General features: G+C 44.3%; 1 protein-coding gene across 1 annotated transcript in view; it reads left to right on the top strand.

Moving 5' to 3' along the window:
* Positions 1-23,871, top strand: part of LOC147729336 (embryonic protein UVS.2-like) — an 88,012-nt gene that overhangs the window by 52,981 nt on the left and 11,160 nt on the right. The window contains exons 8-9 of the mRNA XM_086959622.1: positions 4,920-5,047; positions 15,936-16,057. Of these exons, the coding sequence (XP_086815748.1) occupies positions 4,920-5,047; positions 15,936-16,057 (250 nt within the window). The remainder of the gene's footprint in view (positions 1-4,919; positions 5,048-15,935; positions 16,058-23,871) is intronic.

The raw sequence follows: 23,871 nt of genomic DNA, 5'->3' as shown, positions 1-23,871 counted from the left end.
AGCTGGGGAGGTGTCACTGGCCCAAAGAGAGTGGCAGTGTCAGCAAACTTGCCTGTAGATTGCCTACTGGGTAATGATTTGGAAATCTCAGCCTGGGCTGAGGTTGAACAGCAAACCCATTCTAGAATGGTAAATCTCCATGGAAAGGTTAGTGGGGCTGTAATGGCTACAGCCCCAATTCAAGATGTCCTTCCTGAAAAGGTTGGGAGGGCTGAGCAAACCTCAGCCCCATCTTTAGATAACTTCCCTCCTGGAAAGAGTAGCAGGGCTGTACTAGTAACAGCCCATATCCAAACTGAGTCTCCTCCTGAAAAGGTTGGTGGGGCTGTGATGGCCACAGCCCAAACTCAAACTGATACATGGGTAGAGAAGCCTGAAATGATGGATCACTCCACCCAAACAGAGAGCATTGAGGAGGAAGAGAAATCTCCCTCCCACCAGACTTTAGGAAAGGATCAGCCTCCTCAGGGAACTGATCTTACCCCTGATGAAGGAACTGTCCCAGAGGTTGTTAGGCCTGGCCTAACAGAGCCTCTGATGGCAGTGGACCCTTCTCAGGTGGGACCCAGTCTGGAGCAGGTAACCTGCCCCTCTCTACCTTGCCTTACTCAGCCCAGGGCTGCAGAGGACAAGAAGGACAGTGAGACCCAAAGGGCCCCCTGTCAAATAAAGCACCCCCATCCACAGATTTGGGGCACCGAAACTAGTAGCCCTAGTGAGGTGCAAACTTTAAAAACTCCTGAGGGATCCCCCTTAAAAGTAGTTAGGGACCTCCCCCAGATGGATAATGTTGGGCACAGCCAAACCTGGGACCCTAAGGGCCCAAACCTGAACTGTCCCTTCAGTAAGCCAAACAGAGGGACCCAGCCTCCAGCTTTAGGTAGCCAGAGGTTGACCCTGAGAGCACAGTGCAACTCAGTCAGAGAAAGAAAGGCACACATGGTGGAGAGTGATTGGAGGAAGCTGAGCCCTACAGAGGAAACTCACTTCAGTACTCCATCTCAACACCAGCCTTTGACTTTGCAAAGACACACCACAGGTAGAGATTCCCTATGGTGGAGACCCTCAGATACCCTTAGGGTGAGGGATTGCTTAGTGGACCATGAAACAGGGGGTTACCAAGCCAGAGCTGGTACTTCCTTATATGGCCACTTAGGCAATATAGGCTTACCTGGTCAAGGATAGCCTTATCTCCTTTCGTTTGGGGGGGGGTTATGTAGGAAGGTGGATATCTGACTATGGTTACCCCCAAACTTTTTGCCTGGTGTTTAGCTGGTTTTTGACTTAGTTGGCCTGGGATCCTGCTACTCAGGGCCCCAGGCCGATTGCTCTCTCCTTAAAATGGACTCCATGTACCTTAGGTGCATAAAACAATTGGAATTGGTTCACCTTATAGGCCCCTGTAACAGTGTACCATAGGTACCCAGGGCATAGGTGTAGCCAAGGCCTACCAGGGGCTGCAGCATGTATTGTGCCACCCCTGGCCTGGCCTCCATATTTGACACAACTGGCTGATCTCTCAGCTGGGGTAAGTTGGTGTAATCACCTCTTGCTTAGGTACAGTATGCCTGTGCCTAACCCTAAACTGGACACATATGTTCCTATCAGCCACTCCTATGGAAGGCCTCATCAATCCTGGAGGCAGAGTGCTTGGAAATATGTGAGATGGTGCTCTAGCATGAGCTGAGCCTGTCTGCAGCTGTCGGGAACCACTCCCTAAGCTGTTCTGGGATATTGCCATACCATATACTCTTAAGTGCATTATAATCCTCGCGGTTATATGCTATCTTTGGTTTGGCTTTATCAAAACATGTCGAGTAAGGTGTCATACGAATTGGAATACTATCCCCTCGACAGTTCTGTCGACGGGGATAGCATTCCACCCTTCTAGAGGGACACGACATGTGTGTAGCCTTAACCCTGGTTAAAGTTAACCAGAGCCTCAGCATCACAAAATGGATGCTGCCACCACAGACACATGTCTGACCTCCTGCTGCTGGGAGTCCTTCCAGCGAGGAGGGCCTGGACAAAGGGTTTCCTGCCTGGGGAGGTGCGAGCACCACCCCAGACAGGGTTTTGTGTATTGGGTAGGACAGGGCTGAATAGATTGAGACATGCCTGGGGCACACAAGGTGTCCCTGTGCATAAGCCAGCCCAAACCGGTTCTGGGGCTTTCCAGCCCCAGTCCTGGCGAGGAGCTGGACAAAGGAGAGGGGGTGTAACCACCCCCCTTCCTGGTCCCACCCATAGGGGAGGGACCTAGCAGGAGATCCACCCCTCAGATTGGAATAAGAGAGGGAGCAGTGCCATTGCACAGCAGATCATCCTGAAATCAACTTTAAACAAGAAGAAGACTGGACTTCGACATTCTGCTGCACAGAAGACTGAAGAGAATCTCCCTAGTGGCCTAGGAGGGGCCACCCTGTGAACACAGGTACCAACCAGCAACTCGACGTCTGCTTTGCCGCCGCCTCCCGCCGGAGACCGAGCCCAGAGCCCAACAAGAACCAGACTCCCAGACCTCTCAGAGCCCGATCCACAGTCCCTGCAAAGAAGGGACCCGTGGAGGCACCGAGTGACGTGGGACCGGACCTCTTGAAAGACACTCGAAAAGCTGACTGCGCAGCTTCTGAGGCATCCTCGACGTTGTGCTTTGGGGATTGAGAACCCCCACCACCGAGCAGCCCTTGCACCAAAGTGCAGCCCTCCAGCATCTCCACGATCTGCGTGGGGCCCTTTTGCGTTGTGCCACTCGACGCGCCATCCCGGCCACTAGCCACGTGGTCAGCGGCCATCTTGGCGACGAACCCGAAGATTTACACAGCAGGTCTGGTTGCTCCAGACCTACCCAAGCTCCTGTGAAAAGGAGCACCTGCTCTGACCTTGCTGGTCCGAGTGAACAGCATCTTTCAACTTCTGCGTGGCTTGCATTTGCCAAGGCCTGTTTGCTCCGATCAGGTCGCCGACACCGCCAACAGCGAGAAGCCTACGTGGGACAGCTCGTGACCGACTCCTGGACGTCCTCGACCCCGGGTATCCACGTGGCTGCAGAAAGAAGCTACCCGACAACGCCTGTTTGCACCCGACATCGCCTGGTTCCAATCTGGTTCCACGGTAGTCACTGGCTAGTGACTTTGAACATTGTCCCCTCTGCTTTCATGTCTTCACATCTTCAGATCCACCCTTGGATCCACCGGAACTCTTCTCATCGAGCCGCCTGCAGCATCTTCAGCTCCAAGCACCATCGACCAGCGTGACGAAACCCGACACAACTTCGACCCTGTGCACCCGCTTCCTGTGGGTGAGGTAACTCAGCTCCGCCGGTGCTCCTGCACTGGTACACATCCCAAGGGCCTGTGTTTTAAGTTTCAGCTCCGTAGGTCACTCGGAAGGTTCCTAACTTTCTAACTTTGTGCTTTTTACGCACCATAGACTTTGTATTGCGAAGTGCGTGCACTTTGAACACTGCACCCGAGTTCCGTGGGCCTTTCCCGACTTAGTCATTGCCAGTCTCGAATAGCTCCAGCGATTCCCAAGGCCCTAGGCCTCTTCACTTTCCTCCTGGTATCTCTTATACCACTTTCTTAGTATATGGTTTAGGTGGCCCCTAGGGCTCATCCATATTGTGCAACTTTTGTGTATTTTAAACTGTCTTGTGATTTAACGCTTGTGCTTCTGTGCTCATAAAGAGTCCAGGGGATTTTAATAGTTAATAAATCAATATATATTTTCAATATATATCTGTGTGGTGTCCCTTTCATTTGGTACTCAAGGGGGTTGTGTATGGTATAACAGCTGGCTTCACATGCCTTTCAGAGTTTAGCCTAAGACTGCTTTGTCCACGTTACCACTAGGATAACTGGTCTACAAGGTTGAATTATAACCATCATCATAAGGGTTGCTTGGCATGGTACAAAGTGATCACTAGAATTAGTGAGCATTATATACCAGGCCAACTTCTCACACCAGACACATACACTCTGGCTCTAAAATTGATGATTCTGTATCTGCTGTACACTGGCTTTTGGTCCTGAGGAGAATCTCTTAATTTGAAGAGATTCGAAACGCGTGGACCATCGGGTCTGCCAAGTTGCCCGTGTTTTTGCCAATTAATTTTCTCGCAATTCCCCTTGTGGCAACAATACACCTAATCCTGTTGCTTATAGTTAACTATGAATGTAATATAGTGTTGATTAGAACTGTGTACGGTGTATTTTAAAACCATCCTTGATGTAGATATTTTGAGTTGGCAGATCCTTTACTTTTCGGTGGTTTCTTTTCTTTTCCACCCAAACTAGTCTTTGATTTTTTTGAGTGTATGCGTCTGGTATGATTGTGAAACGTTTGAGTATGGATTAATGAAGTTTTAAAGAACATTTCGTTTATGTTTTGTGTCCACTTCCACTGTCAATATATAAATTTATGGTGACTTTTTTCTAAATTTCAAATGAATTTTTAAAGAATAAGCTTCTCAATAAACAGCTATTAAATAGCACTTGGTTGCATTGTAAAGTGGTCTTTGTATTCAAGACAGTTTGGTTCAAAAGAATATATCAGTATTGGCATTTCGTTTGTTGTTTAACTTTATTGGGCTCAGCCTTACTGATCAGAGCCTCCCCCTTTTTTATTACTAGTCGTGTGAGTGAGGGCGCTAAGGTTAGCGTGTTCTGCCACCAATGGCTTAGAGGCTCATGAAAGGGAGAACTGTGAAGTTTTAGACTGAGCTAGGCAGGATCCATGGGGGTCTGGTTCAGTAAAAGCATTAGACATGCAATGCTTTAAGCAAACACCAAATATTTTACCCTCACCTGCTCCCGCTGTAGTCAAACCTGGACTCGCTGTATAGTTGTTTGGGTGAATAATTAATTGTAATGGCACATACATTGTGGCCTTTACCTGTGATTTTTTTGTTTCCACAGGTATGCTTTCAGTAACAAACCTGGAAAGCCAAGCATGGTCCCCAAGCCAGATCCTAAAGTACCCATCGGACAGAGGGATGGGCTTAGCAAACTGGATGTTTCCAAAATCAACACCCTGTACCAGTGCAGTAAGGAGTGCATTCCGGCAGATAGATTCTGAAATTTCATACCAGTCACAATATCCTTTCCTCCTAGGCAATAACATTTTCTTTTTTAGTAATTCCAGATCAATTTCCAACAATATAATCAATCATGGGACATTTGTTTTGTCAGTTTACTTGTAGAGCACATCCTATGAAATTAATTATTGTGTTTAGTTGCTAGGGTTGTTAAATAAATGATATAAAATATCATATACAAGTAAGCGCTGCAAAAAAGAATACCAGTAAAGTATTTTAAGGCTTTCTTATAGGTAAGCAGATTATGTCTATTGTTAATATAAAGTGGCAGTACATTAAAAATCTTTGGGCCCATTAGCGAGAATTTGCATTTTCCCTTTCCCTGCATGTCTGACAGACTGATGCTGTTTTCTTGATGCACTTAAAAATAAGGAATGCTTTGTTGAAGATAATGACCTTTTAGATAGGGCTTTTGGATGGATACCAAGTAAGTCTAGTCTGCTGATAAGATAATGACCTCTTACTGCATTTATCACCTGACTGATTCCAGCATCTATCCTTGGTGCGTTTTCAATATTCAGTTCATGAGAGTATCCCAACATTTATTCCCTTATTAGATTCTAGCATTCATCTCCCGGCATAGAATCAATCGATCCTGGAATTTGCTAATAATTGGATTTCAGCCTTTGTATGTAAATAGGATCCTACTATTCATTTCTGACTATGGTTTCAGTATTAGTCTACTGACAGGATCCTTGCTGATCTTCTGATAAGATACCAGGACATATTTCCTAATAGGATCCTATTACAAATCCTAGTATAAAGGAGAAGTGTGGCTCACTGGTTTGAGGAGGCAGACCTGGAAGCAGAGGTCAGCCTGGGACCAGGGTTCAATTCCCGGCTCGGCGGGGTCTTGAGTCCTAAAATGTCCATGGACTCGACAATTCTCCGCTCCGGTGCCTACTCGATTCACGGGTTCACACGCTGCAACTCTGGGCAATAGCTTGCTTAATCTCCACAACGGCCCCTCGCGGCTGGATGCCTGGCTTTCACCTTGCAGATACCCTGCCGGGGTTATCCCACAGGGGAATACCAGGACGGGTTCCCTAAGCAAGAGCTTAGAAACCGCTTTGTGATTTGCGCTATATAAATTCCAGTACATTTACATTACTGATGCCTTAGTCTGACTGACACACAATTGAATCCAAGCATTCATATACTCATAGCATCCTGGCTACATCCACTGATGAGATTCATCTACTGATTAAAGGGCATATCAACAAGGCCCTCAATAAAATTATCACCACTTTAGCGTCCGTTTTTTGGGTGAAAAGTGGCGATAATTTTATCGCCCTATCACAAAAGACACGCTATTGCGTGTTTTCATGCTTCTTCGCCCGTTTCCTCAACGCCCAGCTTTGCATCGCTAATGAGATGCAAAGTGGGCGTAACACACAGAAATTGCCAATTCACTAAGCGATATTTCAACTATTATTAATCTGCACACTAACCTGCACAGCGATAAGAAAAGTAACGCTTAACGCGCTTATCGATACTTTCCTTAGGCCTGCTTTCAATCTGACTTAGCCATTATGTCCAATGGAAGGTGGATATTATGACTAAGTCTGCCCTGCTCTATCATCAAGCTATCGCCTATGACTGTGCGATTATCGCTGGATTTCCAGCGATAATCGCACATTTAGCAGCTATTGCTTGGAATTTTATCACTTTGGAGATATGCGTCGCTGATAGCGCGCTATCTAAGCGATAAAATTCAGCGATAGCCGTCAATAATTATTGTTGCGCTAAGCGCGCTTAGCGAATCACTGGCTGTTGTTGATATGCCCCTCAGTCCTTGCATTATTTCCCTTCTTCTAGCTGATTATATTATGTTTTTAATGATTTCAGTTCAATTTCAACTAAAATGATTCTGCATAGGACATTATTTGTAGAGCCCACACTATGAAATAAGTTAATGAGTTTAGGCACCAGGCTCCCTAAATAAATAGCATTAAATACTAACCCTGGGCATAGTTTGCGTAGTAACACTACGCATAGCTACGCGTAGTGCTACGTGAACTGCATAGTGCGCTGTTCACGATGATTGCACAGTGCCAGATGCTTGCCGTACTGTGCAGTCATTTAAAACGGCATCTTGCACAGTGCGAGCAGTCTCTTACTGCCACTCAAGTAGATTTTTACTCAAGCGGCAGCTTTCTCAATGCGGACTGGTAGGTTCTCATCGTGAGTGGTTTAGAGCATAAGCGACCACTCGCAATCAGAAACCTGACCTCCCTACGTTGAGAAGCACGCCGGGAGGTTTATTTTCCACTCTTGCGATCGGCAACTTGATGTTGCTGATCGCGAACGATGAAAAAGTCTCACTAGGATGTAATTTTGCTTGCTAGCGGTCCCCAACTTGACATTGAGGACCGCTAGCAAGCAAACAATGACTGCTGCACTACGCTACGCTACGCTACGCGTGTTTGCACTGTGCTACGTGCAATTCGCGTAATTCGAAGTAGCGCAAACTACGAGAGCATAGAGTAGTGCTTTGTCCAGGCTTATTAAATACTATATGCATGCAAGAGCTGCAAAAAAAGAACACACATACATGATTTAAGGCTTTCCTAAAAGTAAGTAGAGTATGTCTATTCTTAGAATCCTGTGGCTCTACATCCAAAATCTTTGGGCAAACTAGCAAGAATTTGCAGTCTCCCTTCCACTGAATATCAGTACTTGCACTGTGAAGAAGATATAAGCCACATGATCCTAAGGTGCAGGCAGGAAGATGTCCAGTGTTTTTACCCCACAGTCGGGTGCTCTTTCTTGATGTACCGAAAAACCAGGAATGCTGTGTTGAGGATAATGCCCTTTTCGATATTGGTTTTGGATAGCTACCAATGAAGTCTAGCTTGCTGATAAGATGATGACCATCTGGATAGCTTTTGGATGGGTACCAATTAATACGTCTGCTGATAAATGACAATGTATCCCTAGTTTTGAAACAAGTCATGTCACCATGTCTTGTACATGTTGCATCTTAGCAATTTGATTTTTGGAAGCCCACTCATAAAGGAATTGGTTTAATCCAGACTTGAATTAGTCAGTGGACAACATTTGATTTTGTGATATTTGTTTTGGATGTAGGTCAATGCCTGTTGCAGTTGTTTTATGCTGAATAAACCAGAGAAGTACAGAGCTGATGTGATCCTTAAAGTTCAGTTCTGTTTACCACATGAACTCCAACCTTTTAGATGTCTTAGTGAAGGTGCATGGGATCTCAAATAAGGTCAGGGGGCTAAGTGAGGTTTTTCAGGAGTCTGTGGCATGAGCCTATGCAGAGCATCTCAGTTTTTGCTGCACTCAAAGTGGGCCGACTTTAATTCATCCAAATGGCCAGATTATTTAGGCCTTTTTTTTAAGGGCACAGTACCTTTCCTTCATGCCCCAGACACGCAGATAGATCTGCATGTTATCAGCAAATAAACAATATTTCAGGTCTCTGGCCCTAATGATAGAAAATACCATCTTGACAAACAAGAGAGAGGGGGAGAAAGTGTGGACTCTTGGGTCCTGTCAGGAAATTATCACAACCATTCTAGAACTGCATCCAAAAAAGTGCCCTTCTGAGCAGGCATGCGGTAGGTGATAGTCCAATGTGTGGAATGTGGCTGATAAAGCTGACAGTATCAGCCCTGATAAAGATATTTCACCATCTTCACCTAAGGTAGGTAACTATAGTCCTAGGTATTCCAGAAAAAATTGAGGGAGACGATGTCCGTGCATACATTATACAGCTATTCCGAGATACCCTCCCTGAACTTTCCAGCTGGAACTGGGACTTGGAAGTACAACGCGCCCATAGAGTCCCACTGACATTGAAACCAGCAGTGAAACCGGGGTGTTACCCCAGTGCGATTCTAGCATACTTCGGGAACTTTCTTTTACGACATGCCTTCTCTGATAAGGCTTGGCCCGAAGCACGACGCAGCAGAGACCCTATCTCGTATTTTGTCCAACCGGATTTCTGCCACGTTACAGTGGAAAGGAGATGGCGCCTCCGACAACTGATCAAGCCATTCTTAGAGAAAAATGCACAGGCATATCTCAATAAACTGAAAATATTTTTTGGGAGCCGAACGAGGTTTTTTACCTTTGAGATTAAGGCGAAAGAATATTTAGATAGCCTGAATTAATTATAGAATTAGGAGAGTAGTGGGGAAAAGAGGAGGACAGTATTGCTATAGTATCTTCATGGGTACATACAGAACCCTTCATTTCTGCTCGGCAGTGGTTTCTGCATGTGGCTTCTTCTTTCTTTTAAAGGCCCAATGAGATTAAGATCATTTATATTAGTATTTAAGAACAGGAAAATCTGCTCGGCAGAGTAAATGAGTAGAACAACCAAGAGGGTTCTGTCTCTTGTCCATACTCTTTCCTCCTATCCCTCTCTTTCCGCGTCTTTCTCTTCTGTCTCCGCGTAGTCATTTTTTTCTTTTTGTTCACTGTTTAAATACCATTGAGCACTGGTTAGGTAGCATTACTCCATCACCACAGACTCTTACAGAGTCTCATTGCCCATTGTTTGGGTTCGAGGGAGGAGGGGTTTGGGGGTGGGTGGGTTCTGAAGGGGAGGGGGGAGGGGAGGCAGCAGAAAAATAAAAAGAGCAAGCTCAAATGTTCAAAGGCTATATTAAAATTTGTAACAAGTGATATCAAATTAACTTTAAGGAAATTTGGAAAGTTGAAATTGTGGTTATATCTATTTAGGCAAATAATGACATATTGTGCTAGTGATGGTCTGATTGCTCAATATCTAAGATGGGGAAGCTAAAACTTTTTTGCTGGAATGTCGCAGGTCTCAACGATAGGGGTAAAAGAGCACAACTCTATCAGACAATTCGGCAAGGCTCATATGATGTACTCTGCTTACAAGAGACCCAAATTTCTGTGGCGGATATTTGAGTTGCTAAAAATACCCGGGTATAATGTTCTTGCTCTAACAACACAAACGTCCAAGACACGAGGGGTTGCTATTCTAGCAAAAATTGTTTTGGGTCAATCCAAACGTAGATTAGCCGACCCCCATGGTAGGTGGGTGATAGTTCAATTGGAATTAGGCATTACCATCTGTTCACTTTATGGGTCGAACCAAGATGATCCTCAGATATTTCAAGATCTTGAGCTCGAATTGGCATCTTGGTCAGGCTCATTAGTGGTCTGTGGTGATTTTATTATAGCTCTCGGTTTTTCGCAGAGCAGTCAATTACTGCAGACTTATAAGGGACCTAAGCCTAAAGTCTATAGGGCAGTAAGGCAACTAATGGATAGCCACAATTTAATTGATATTTGGAACCTGAAAAATAAAAATGATACTGGATATACTTATTTCTCCTTTCCCCACAATAAATATGTCCGGATCGATTATATAATGACATCTATGAAAAACGCTGTAACCGCGGTGATAGCTAAAACCCCTAAAACACTGTCAGACCACAATGCGTTTATCCTCACCCTTGATATTACCAACTATAAGAGGCCTTACTCTCAGTAGTCATTTGATCAAAAGCTTCTGGTAAACAACGAGTATATAACATATATAACGCTCTAGGCACAGGAATTTTTTGACTATAATCAGTATAGTGCCTCTAGACTGGTGGTCTGGGATTGCTTAAAACAGCCCTAAGGGGGAGACCATCGCTTTTGTGGGTAAACGTAAGATGGACCAGGATAGGGCAAATGAACAACTTAGTTCCGAATTAGCAAACCTAGAAGAGCAACATGCCACCCAGATTCACCGTGGAGAAGAATGCGAGAGCACTATGCGTAAAATATTAGTCCTTAAAACAGAGATCATTAGTGGCCTGACCCAAAAAGCAGCTGAGACTTTTCAGGCGAATCAAAACAATATTTATGAAAACAGGGAAAAGGTGGGGAAACAACTTGCCCTCCTTACACGCCAGAAACAATCTTATAATGCTATACAATCTATCGAATTTTAGGGGCAGAAACATACGTCATCTGTAGACATTGCAGGTGCTTTCCAATGTTACTATCAAAAGCTGTATCAAAATGAGGATCAAGCTGCAGTAGCGGCCACCAAAGATTTTCTAAGTGATTGGCTACTTGATTCTGACTTAGTTAGGACGATCGACAAACTAACTAGGGAAGATCTGGACAAAGAAATCTCAATTACCGAGCTTGAATTAGCCCTCTCCGAGCTTACTAATGGAAAAGCCGCCGGTCCAGATAAAATTCCTCTGGATCTTTATAAAGTACCTGGAAAGCAAATTATGCCATATTTATTAGACCTGTTCCTTGGCGTGCAATGGCACGGCAGTCCACCTGAATAATGGAAATTTACAAATATAGCCATATTTCCTAAAAAAGGAAAATCACCCGAGTTGTCATCTTCATATCGGCCCATTTCGCTCATAAATTCCGACTTGATGCTCTATGCCAAGATTCTCGCTAACCGGCTCAGCAGGATTGTCGAACATCTGGTCTCCCCGTGGCAACATGGCTTTATCCCCGGAAAGGGCACTACAGATCACACCCGTAGAGCCATCTCCCTCTTTGACATCATGGGAGTGACGGGGGACCAGATGTCGATGATCCTGCTTGATGCCGAGAAGGCTTGCGATCGAGTCTCTTGGCAATTCCTATGGGGAGTTTTGGAACTACACAACTTCGGTCCGAGCTTCGTTAAATCCATCAGAGCACTATATGTCGAACCAAAGGCCAAACTAACCATAAGGGGCATCGAATCAGGAGGCTATCAGTATTGAAAAGGGCACGAGATAGGGATGTCCGTGCTCTCCAATCTTATTTGCCCTCTACATCAATCCACTAATTTCAAAACTGCTTATTTCCAATTTAATAGAACCTATGACAGGGATCATATTTCATACCAAAATTCTAGTGTATGCTGATGATGTGGCGATATTAACACCTAACCCTACTGAGGCAATCCAGGAGATTGAACAAATCACCCAAACCTTTGGCTCCTACTCAGGGTATTCCCTGAATAGGGACAAGACAATGGTTTTATATAGAGAAAATATTTCATTTGAAAGCCCGTATAGAGTCAATCAAGCTATATATCTGAGAGTATGTATTTCTCCTAAGGTGAAAGAAATCAACCAACTTAACTATGATCCACTGATTAAGAAAACTAAAAAAGATCTTTTAAGAGTTAATAATCTCCATCTGTCAATCGCAGGTAGGGGGAATTACCTCAAAATGAATATTTTCACGAAAATATTATATTTATTTCGAGCAATTCCGCTGATGGTTGAGGATAATATCATTAAAATTATGGACTCTTGTATGTCTAAATTTGTATGGAACTATGCAAAAATTAGGAGGGCAATGCCATATTTGACATTACTGGTAGGTTGCAGTCCTCTGATCCATAGATCTGTCTCCCAAGGCACTGGTTGCATGCTGAACTCTTTCAGCTTAAATTGATAAATCACTCTGGCTCAATCCAAAAATTGATGATAATGCATAGTTCTTTTTATTTAATTTCTTTAGACTTGATCATGTTGTAATCACATTTAACCAAATGATTGTTTGAATTAGATTCATTCTCTTATACATCAGATTGTAATCTCTTTTTCCGGAGGCCTCTGGGAATCCTTTGCGCCTTATGGTATTTTATCATAGTACTGGCATGGAGTCTCTGATTGATTTCCTTCCGTGTTAGGTATATTAGGTGTTTTATATGTTGTTTCCATAAATTTAGTATGTGTTTGATCCGTGGGCTCCGCTTGTATCAAGGAATATATCTGTTCACTTGCTTCTGCTGTGTATGCGAATGTTTCTGCTCTACTTTCTGTAGAGTGCGTTATTTCCTCATATTGCATGATTGGATTACTGAATGGGCGTGCTCTGTCCAAGTGATGGGATACATGCGAATAGGCTTGGGTTCTGGTCGTGCACTGCCTCTAATTTTGATAATTGATATTAACTCGTTGCCGTGCTCTCGAGAATCACTCCCCGCCTGGAGTGTGTACAATAACTGGTAGGTTGTAGTCCTATGATTCATAGATCTGTCTCTTTCACATTACCACAGCACAGGGGAGGGTTAGCCATTCCAAATTTGACTCTATATTTATGGGCGACTCTCCTTCAGCAAATGGCCGCTCTGTTTAACATCAAGCCAACAACAGCTGCTGCATTGGATCATAACATACCCTCGATATATGAATTGGCACTAGGGGACAAAGCTAGAGGGCTGTTATTAAGGCTAGTAGGGCCCTCGTACTTTAAAAAAATTAAATTTAAAATTATTACTGACGCATGGAGGATCTGGAAACGTACATCAAAACATATAGCAATTCCGAAATACAGCATCCATAAGCCTCTCTGGCATAGCTCGATCTTACCATCTCGGCATAACGATATCACTTCTAGAAAATGGGAGAACTTAGGGATTGCCATTGTGGGCGACTTTCTTGGTCAAGGACCCACAGCATCATTTGGGGATCTGCAGCAGAAATTCCTAATCCCTTCCACTGACTATTTAAAATACATACAAGTTTACACTACCATTCGACAACCCTCACCAAAAATCCAGTCAGAGATTATCCCCTTCTTTGAAATTATAGCTAGGCGGGCCACCAGGATAGGGGCTATAAATGATCTGCTGATAAAGAGCCACCGCGATGATGTGGAGCGTGTTGAGAGAGGATGGGCCATAAAACTAGACAATCCTAATGTAGATGTTGACATGTCACTGATGTTATCCTCTATATTGCTCTTAGCATCCAACTTAAAGGCCCAACTCTATAGACCAATATATGACCTTTACTATACACCTGCAAAATTATTTACCTGGGGCCAAAGGCCTAATGATCAATGTCCAAGATGCGGTCTGTCACCAGGGAACCTTATACACATGTTTGACGACTGTCCTAAATTAGATCTAATTAAAAGAATGATCTCCGACTACTGGACAGAAATCTTTCGGCACAATTTAGGAACTTTGTTGACTTTGTATGTATTTGGCTATGATGACTCTTTGGGGTATAGCAAAGAGGAAGTAATGTCTGTATTTTTAGACATGGCTGTGTTGCGAATTATACTTGCTGCCCGCTGGAAAGATCTAGAGCCACCTACCTTTCAAATGTGGTTGAGCCGGTTTCTGGGGACTTATAAACAAGAGACAGCTATCTACGCAACAAGAGGGAAGAAATCTAGATTGCTTGGGGCACAGATTTGGGCTCCTATTACTCTTTGGTATGAGAATGAAAGAGGGTCCTAAAATTCTCATGGGATTGAACTCTATACTCTTATTGTTACTTTACATTTGATCATTTTCTTTCTGTATATAATTGGAGATCATGACTTGGGAACCCTGGATGTATCTCTGTGGTATTAACCATTTATGTTATTTGGTACATATGACTTGAATCTTTCTCTGATTGTTGTATACTTTTGAACTTGCTCAAATAAATAAAAATAAAAAAGGTAGGTAACTATATCTGTGTTATTGCTCTGTTCCCCAATGGGATTCCAGAATTAATTCCCAGATTGGACCCCAGCATTTATCACATGACTTAATGCCAGCATGTATTTCCTGAAGGGATCCCATTGGTTAGCCCCTGATAAGATCGCAACATTTATCCCCTGATTGGATTCCAGCATTTATTCTCTGATTGGATCCGAGCATTATGCCCTTGATTCGATTCCAGCACCTATTTTCTGATTGGATCCTAGCATTCATACCTAGTGTAATGCGAGCATTCAATCCATGATGGTATCCCAGCATAAATGTACTTATGGATCTCAGTATTCCACTACCAGCATAGATTCAGTGCATCCGGTTTCCATGATCAGAACATTTATATGTAAACTGGATCCAACTATTTATTTATGGCTACAATGTCAGCTTTGGTCTACTGGCAGAATCCTTACTAATCTCCTGATAAGATACTAAGACATATTTTGCAATAGGACCTCAGTACTGGTGCCTTAGTTTGATTGAACTGACATACAATGGAATCCTAGCATTCATATACTCACAGCATCCTGGATACATTCACCCATGAGACCACATCATTGTCCATTTTTGAAAACGAGCATTCATCTACTGATTTTATCCCGGCATTCATACCCTTGTTGGAAAGTCTGCATTCTTTTTCCTTACATGAAATCCTGGAATTCATCTCTGGCAGTGATCCCAGCATCAATTCACTCATGGGATCCTACCATCTACCCACTTGTGGGGTCCCATTTTTTTTATTTCTGATGAAATGCCATCATTTATCCTCTGACTAAATCTCCCCATTATTAACCTGATGAGATCTGAACACTATGTCCTTATTTATGGAACAATTTTCCTCTTATGTTGGTGTATCAGATAGTTTTGATGTTAGAGTTCTGCTGTGCCCATTTGTTATCTTTATGGAGTTCAAATTAGGGTTTAATTGGCTTTTTAGCCATATACACCATGTATGTTCCTATGATCTGAATGCATAACTCACTACAGACCAGCACAGAGAAAGTGGAGTGATAAAAAGATTTTGTTCTTGGTGCAAAATAATTTTATTTTGCTTAGTTTCTTTTTTATCTATGTTTCCGAAACCCTATCCTCTCCCTACTGCTGTTCTATCTGCACCAGGGCAGTTTTTGTTGAATCTCATTTTGCCCTGTGTAGTTTTTGGTACCTACTTATATTCTTTTGCATGCTTTCGTATCATTGCAAAGACATGCAACAGCCACAGAGATCATTGTTTATATCAAGGGGCTTCTTCTTAGTGGAGATATAAGATGCTTGTTTAAATACTAGTGAACATAACTGAGAAATTCTGGGTAGGAGTGGTTGAAGTTCTACGTGTCAGGGTCAATGTACAGTTTCAAGACATTTCATTTTCATATTTGGTTTCAGATCTGTGCAACACTCTGCTCACTGGCCCAACCGGCACCCTGATGTCACCCAATAACCCTTCCTCGCACCATAACAACGTCAACTGTGTCTACCTGATCAGAGTGCCTTCTGATAGTGATAAGGTAATGAAGTCAGAACAGCTTTCTTCCTGCAAGTGACCTAGCTGTCGGGGGGGCGCTTAGAGTAGTTCACTGGGTTAGTACCTGCATGATTAACATGTGGCAGAGGCAGCTGCTGAGGCAGGTCACTATGGTTACAGTGGTCCATCAGCTGGGAGAAGAATCTGTCCTTGGAATGTTCTCTCCAATGATGTTAGTACTATAACCACAGAGCTTCAGAGCACCAATCAGAGGACATTCTTGAAACCTACAGTAGTGCTGCCACTGCAGAGTAGATGGAATTAAGTTTAAAGAGTGGGTTTACAAGGGGCAACTAAATTAGACTCTAATCAAGTTCAAATTGGGCTTCAAAGAAATGTCACGTGGGAGCAGTAAACCAAAGGTGAGAGGGAATCCCAGAGGAGTTCCCTCAAGTATATGGACATTTGTGGGTTCTTGCAGCTTTTGATATGGTACCAAGAGCAAAACTGTGGGAAGTCCTAGAAAACATGGGAGTGCCAGCCCCTCTTCTTAACATTCTGATAAGACTTCATACTAATACTCTGGCACAAGTAAGGTGGGGAGAAATGGGGCCCTAACAGAAGTGATCCACATTAATAAAGGAGTTAGGCAGGGGTGCGTATTAGCACCCACCCTGTTCATTACCAACGTCATTGGACTTTTTAGCAGGGATGGTTGTGATGCTCCAAATATAGGAGGGCAATGGGCCACTGCTCTCCTATTTGCGAATGATACTCTGCTCATATCTAAGACACCGCAAAGGCTCAAGCAGCTGCTGGAGGATTTTCCGGAATTCTTTCCGGAACGAGGCCTGGATCTAAACAGCTCCCAAACAAAATGCATGCATTTTTCATCTAACTTGAAGACGAAATGTAAGAAACATCTGTATGTGGCGGTGAATCGCTAGAATTAGTGACAGAGTTTGATTATCAGGGTATTTGTCTCACCCAGAACATGATTTGGGTCCCACAATTGGTCAAAGCTCAGTTAACCCAGACATATCAAACGGCAAGCATTGTGAAAATTCATAAGAGAACCACATCTAGAAAGCTGGCCCAAGCATTATAAATCTACAACACTAAAACCCCAGACTCGACTTAATATAGTGCCGAGCTCTGGAGTTGTTCTAACTGTAATAATTTCCTAATCATTGAACAGAATTTTTTTAGATCTCTAGTGATCCTTCCGGTATCTACTCTGATTAGTCCTCTTTATTTAGATCTTGGCTAGAAGAGGGTCTCACATAAAATTGGCCTGTGGATACTCATGTTCTGGCACCGGTTGTGGACCACTGCAGCTCTCGCCTCTTATAGGGTAGGTCTCTATGAGCTAATGGCAGTAACTTGTGTGGACAAGATCCCCTTCATGCTCACCGTCAAGAATTTGTTAGTTAAGTTAGGACTGTCAGAAGTCAGAATATTTTATTGTTGAAATAATAAAAATCCATACAATTAGCAAAGGTACGATTAACCTGTAAAAAGATGACAAATTACGTTAAAATACAGAAACAAAAGGCAGTATCAAAGTTTTAAAAAAAGGGTTAAAACTAGGTCATGTCCCATCACTAACAACGTAAAAAAATTTTTTTTTAAATGGCCTAAGGCAAAATGTTGAATGATCATGCACGGACCTGAAGCTGCTTTCCAATCTCAATCATAAATTTAAGACCCCTGCAAGTCAGAATTGGTGATGAACCTCCCAGCCAGATTATAACGGCCTGGCGACATGTTCTTATGTTCATTTTGTTTAGTATGTCCCGTAAGAACTTTCTTCTGTCTCCCATAAGGATTGGGCACACACAAAATAAATTAATTAAAGATTTGTTTTGATAACCGCAGAGTCTGCATTTTGGGCAGTTGTCTTGGGATTTCCAGGAGGGTCTTAGGTCCTTGGACTCATGAAGGAGGTCAATAAGGATCTTGTGTTGGCTAAAGTGTGTTGCCAAGTATGCCTGGGGTTGTTGTAAGAAGAGTAAGAAGAAATAACTGTCCAGGCATGGCGTCGATGGGTCAATGTTTGTTTGTCTTCCAATAATGACTTCAGTTTTGCGTTTGAGTTGGCAATTTTGCAGAAACTAGCCTGGTCAATTTTTTTTTCGAGGCTTCAAGCAATCCGAGATCCGAAAGGCAATTATGCAGATGAAAAGCCCAGGGCTGGGTAGAGTCAATATTGATTGCTTGCCAACAGAGATTTTTTTGTGAGTGTGGATCGGCAGCACGAAGTTTGTGGCAGAAATTGGTTGATTTTGAAGACTAAATTCTAAGCGCCCCTGGGCTGGCGAGGCGCATTTCGGGAGTTTGAAAACTACATTTTGAATACATTTTGGTTTGTTAGGTGTTTAGTAAACCGGCCTCCCCCCAAGCCAAGTGACCAGACCGTATGACAGTGCTGGTAAAATCTGGGCGGCCATTACTTTCAGAAGATAGGTGTAGTTTGGACCACCCAGTTTTTGTAGGAGTCGCCTGCATTCATAAATTAAAGTCTGGGATTTGGCTTTTAGCACCGCAGAATGTTCTTTTGTTGAGTTGTCTTTGCCTAGGGTGACCCCCAGATACCAATAGTATGGCTGTTCCCCAATGGTAAGATGGTTAAATGTCCAGCTAAATTTAATGGGCTTTCGCTCTATAAGACATATTACTTTTGTCTTTTCTCTATTTAGCTCTAGATGTTCTTTATCCAGATAGAGATATAGAGTGTTTATCAGCCTTTGCTGCCCAATTGGGGTTCCGTTTAGGAGCACAATGTCGTCGGCAAACTGGATGATTGGCAGTGGGGTATTACCTAGCTTCGGAGCATGGCTTGCAATTTGACCGAGCCTTTTTCCTAGATCTGCCAGGTATAGATTGAATAAACATGGGGCCAGGACGCAGCCCTGTTTTAGTACGTCCTCGGTTGGAATTTTGGACGTGAGGCTTGAACCCTGTCCTTGTTTGACTCTGGCCCAAGTGTCTGTATAGAGGAGCATGGGAGCGTTGAGGACATTTTTTGGCAGCCCCCACTCATAAAGTTTTTCCCAAAGTCTCCCCCTACTGACTCGGTCAAACGCTGCTCTAATATCAATGAAACAGCCATATAACCGATTGTTGTTAGTTTTGGCTCTTTCCATCAGGAGTGCTAGGGCTGTAAGATTTGTTGTGGTCCTTGTCTCTTTTCTGAAGCCTGTCTGATAACTTGGGATTAGGTTGTTGGTGTCCGCACATTCCCGAATCTCCTCCAAGGTAAGTTAGGACTGGTTGCCTACTGGAGAGACCCAAAAACCCCAAGCCAGACAAACAAATCTACTCTCAAAGCTCTGTATTGGGGCTTTACCAAAACTGACCTGATAATGAATTGTAAGGAATCACCTTCGCCCGATGTTATAATTTTTAAACAGACTGTGCGATTTGAGCCTACACTGGATGAAATCGTACCCCCACTAGCAAAGAAACTGTACCTACAGTTAAGGTATGGGTGCCTATCCCTAAATCACTTCAGAAGAAACTGGTGTAATGTAGCAGGGATTCCGTTCTCTTACAGAACTGTGCATAGAGATCAGGAACCTCAGTGAATTAGGGTGACCCAAAACTCACCTCAGTATCCAAAATCCCCTTACCGAGCTAGCTACAGTGTCTCATTGGTCATAACAAACTCCCAATGACTTAGACAAACCAGAACATGAACTTAGGTCTGTACGGAGACGAAAACTTGATTTGGACCCCCAACGAAACCATAGCATCCTTATACGCCTAAGAGGCGAAAGCCGGACCCTGATCCGAATGGAAGGTACCACAGGCAAAAATCCCTACAAAGACACGCAAATCTCTTATGACAGTCCGTGAATCAGCGCTCCGATGGGGCCATACCCACACAAAGCGTGTGCATGAATCAACTGCTACTAAGATGTACTTATACGCAGTATCAGAAGAAAAAGGACCGCAGTGATCTAAATAAACGCACCCCAATGGTTTATTAGAAACGTACAACTGTGTCTGAGGCGGACCCGCAGCAGTTGAAGGCTTAATCTGCTGGCAAATGTCACATTGAAGGACATAATTGCACGTCTGTTTGTACAGTCCCCGCCACCAGAACCTCTGTTGTAGCTGAGTTACAGTGGAGTTACAGACGCCACACCTTCATGAGCCGCTGTAACCAAAGCAGCTCTGCGATCCGAGTTGGGAATTAAACGTTCGCTAACTTCAGGAAGTTTCACATAAGGAACCTTATCGGGACTTAAGTGGTATGTCAACTTCGAAGGGAACCCCGCAGGATATTCACCTCCCTCCACAGTGACAGCAACAGCTGCCAAGATGTCATCATCTATCTTACTTTTGGACCTCGTGACTGCTGCAACTAAGTATTTTAATACTGCTGACTTTGCCGCTTCATCAGCAAGCGAATCACCGACAGCGTGGACTTCTACGCGCTGATGGCCAAGAGTATGAATCACAAACACGAGTGGTAACTTTACTTTAAGTTCCGCCACTCTGACCCAGATCATTTTATGTTTTATTGTGCTACCCTTGGAATCACGAAATTCATTCTGAATCCAAAAGAACAGGTTTTCATTGTAAGACTGGAAACAGTAGTAAGAGTCACTTACGATCAAAGTCGTCACACTAGGATCTGCGTACTCCAATGCAAGCATCAGAGCACGAAGCTCTGCCAATTGCGTGGTGCAGTCCCCAAGTGTCTGCGTGTGCACGACACTGGACTTGAACTCATCGTTCACCCTGGCACCGACCACAATGGCGCAAGCAGAAACGTAGGCATGATTAGAGCCATGCGCAACCTGCGCCGAACCATCAGTGTAAATGATGCAATGGAAATCCTCCAATGGCCGCATTGCCAAAGGAGCAGGATGAACAAATTCATACTGTAAGTACTCCTGCGACCGCAAAGTGGCGTTAAAAATAAACGTGACATCCTGGGATGTCAAGGATGCAGCCCATTGAATCCACTGAGGGTGCAAAGCTTTGGAATTTAGTACACCGGCTTTCGTAACTGCCTCCAAGGCAGGACACGGGGTAACAACCAACATGCGTTTTCCCTGTGACAGGGCACGTTCCTTGAGAATTGCCATCTGCACAGCCGTCAAAACTTTTTCCACAGTGGAAAAGCGCATTTCAGCCGAAGTGTACAAGTGTGACTTGTAAGCAATAGGCACTGTATCTCCTTCATTAAAAGTTAGGTATGTGAAACCTACCGTCCCAGGGACAATTCTTATCACCAGGTTGGTCTGGTTGTCACGAGTCTGTAAACATTCTGAAGCGAGCAAATCAGCTTGCAAAGACTGCAGAATAGGTGAATGCTCTGGCAGCCAGCATGATTTGGAAAAAGATGGTTGTATCAAAGCATACAAAGGCTTGATACGCTGGGCACATTCCGGAATGTATGTTCTTCCGAAATTCAAAAAGCCCAGTAAAGATTGTAATTTTTTCAGTGTTGTCGGAGAGCGCAACTGTGCGCATTTCTCCAGGAAGTGAAGAGCCAAGCCTTTTCCTTCATTGTTGAGTTCATAGCCTAGAAACAACACTGTGTACTCTGCAATGTGCGATTTTGCAAAGTTAAACTTGTAACCCATGTCTGCAAAGTTACAAATAATACTATTCACTCGACACAGATGCTCCCAAAGCTCGTCCTCCGTGAGATAAATGTCATCCACATACAAACAAGCATCCGGGTCGATTCTCTCCAACAGAGAGACAATGCGGGCGGGAAAAACTCCAGGACTATTCATATAGCCCATTGGGAGACGCCGAAACTTTTTTTGGACACCGCTGCATGTGAAGGAAGTCTATTGGGAACTCAGACTGTCCAATGTATGGGCATAAAAACCATTGGAAATGTCAAGCGTGGTTTTGAACTGCTTACGCACAAGACTATTTACAAGGGCAGAGCCGTGAGTATTCTGTACTGCACAGTTACGGCAAGGCGAGTTTAAATGCCGGTAATCCAAAACCAAACGATATGAGCTGTCCGGCTTGTTAACAGTAAAGAGGGGGTTATTCATCGGTGACACACATGTTTCAATTACACCTTGATATTCCAATTGTTCAAGGATCGCTGCGACCGAAGCTTTGGCTTCACGTCGTATGGGATATTGAGGTTGAGGCTGCGGCTGAGACCATAAAGGAATCTCGTGGCTTGGGGACAATTTATCCCAGCTACATTGATTGTGGTACACAGCCGGTGCAAGCGCCAGAGCCCACTCTTCTGCAAAGTGCAGCGCTTCCACTCTTGAAACAGTGTTAGAGAAACTGGGGAGGGTTACCTCCTCCCCTCTCGGAGCTGCGAGAACAAAAGGTTGGGGCCAGTCAGCCTCCGAAAGCAAAATATCATACGTAGACGAAAGATTTTCCCAAAATACCCCTTTTACGGTACGCTGTATGTCACCTTCAATTAACAGGACAATTTCAAAAAGTCTATCAGGGGGAGCAACTCTGGTATCAGCTGTTTCAATCACAACATAAGTGTCAGTCGCTGTCACCTTCAGTAGTGGACGGAGGGCCTCTCTCACTATGGTAACTCCGCCACGCTGTCCAGCAAGGTCAGAGCCCACGTCAGATTCCGAAGCCGCGTTCTCACAATCTGGGGCATATCGATGCGCCGTTAAGGCTGCGACTTTCTTCTTGGCAAACTGCGGTCTCTGAGGCGTAGTTCCCTCCTGCTTGTCTGCACCATTGCGCGGGCGGGGCTGACCACGTCCTTGCTGGCCACCACGGTCCCTGCCGCCCCCTCCACCACCAGTTGACGGAGCCGATGAGTCCTGAAAGGAACGAGGAGAGCGTTGGTCAGAAGCCTGAAACCGATCAGGTGATTTAATCATTGCGCGGTCGCGCAAATCATAAACACGTTCCGACTGCACAGGCAACGGAGACGCAGGACGAGAAACCTGTGTTTGTTGTTGTTGCTGTTGCTTACCCTGCTCCTGTTTTTTAGGCCAATTTTGTTTCTTATTGGAACTGGGCAGAACACTCGCCAACGAAGACTGTCCCTGGGGCTGCTTTTTCTCTTTATCAGAAAAAGGCTTAAGACCCTTGGCATTGCGGCCACAATTATCCTCGCTAACTGTCGGGGGTTCTCGGCATTGGGAACCACCACCAAAGCGTTGGCCACCTGAAAGTTCACTGCATCCCCCTTGACATTCGCAAGGATCAGATTGCAAACTACATCAAAGGAGCCACACAGGCGCATACCCAATTCAACTGCAGACTACGGTCCGTGATCATCTTGAACACGTTTAAGGACCGTAGACAGATTGGACACAGACGGGGTGCAAAAGCACCTCGAATAGACCGCTGCAAAAGTCTTACCCCAGGTCTCCCAGTCAACAAGCTCAGGGGCCAAATCTTTCGGCAAACTAAGCGTAAGAATCCAGTGTTTTTCACCAGGAGTCGTATTAGGAAACATTGCTTCCAAGGGTCAAATTTCTCCGCAAGCCATAAAGGAAAATCATCCTTATTCTGGGGCTTTTTGCCCATTACGGAATTAACCAAGACAGGACTGATTTTCAGACCAGCCTGCCCTGCCAGAAGTGCCGCACCTCCAGGGGCTGCACCCTGAACATTACGGCTCGTGTAATGTACTAAAGCTCTAATCACGGCAATAGCGACAACATGAAATCGCCTAATTTCAGCCAAAGTACAATTGCCGTGATTAGGGTGAGGTGTAAATCCAGCCAAAGCAGGCCAATTTGCACCTGGAATGGACAAAGGACCCAATCTCGGAGCGGTCAAAGAATGGGGTAGGGCGCCACCAAACCAAACTCCATGCTGCCAAACATCAATAGGTACTTCCTGTGCCCTCTACGGAGCATACTCAGCAGGTACAGGAGTGAC

This window comes from Lissotriton vulgaris, chromosome 2_2 (assembly GCF_964263255.1).
Source record: "Lissotriton vulgaris chromosome 2_2, aLisVul1.2, whole genome shotgun sequence".
In the NCBI taxonomy this organism is placed as follows: Eukaryota; Metazoa; Chordata; class Amphibia; order Caudata; family Salamandridae; genus Lissotriton; species Lissotriton vulgaris.
This window is presented reverse-complemented; position numbering and strand designations above follow the sequence as displayed.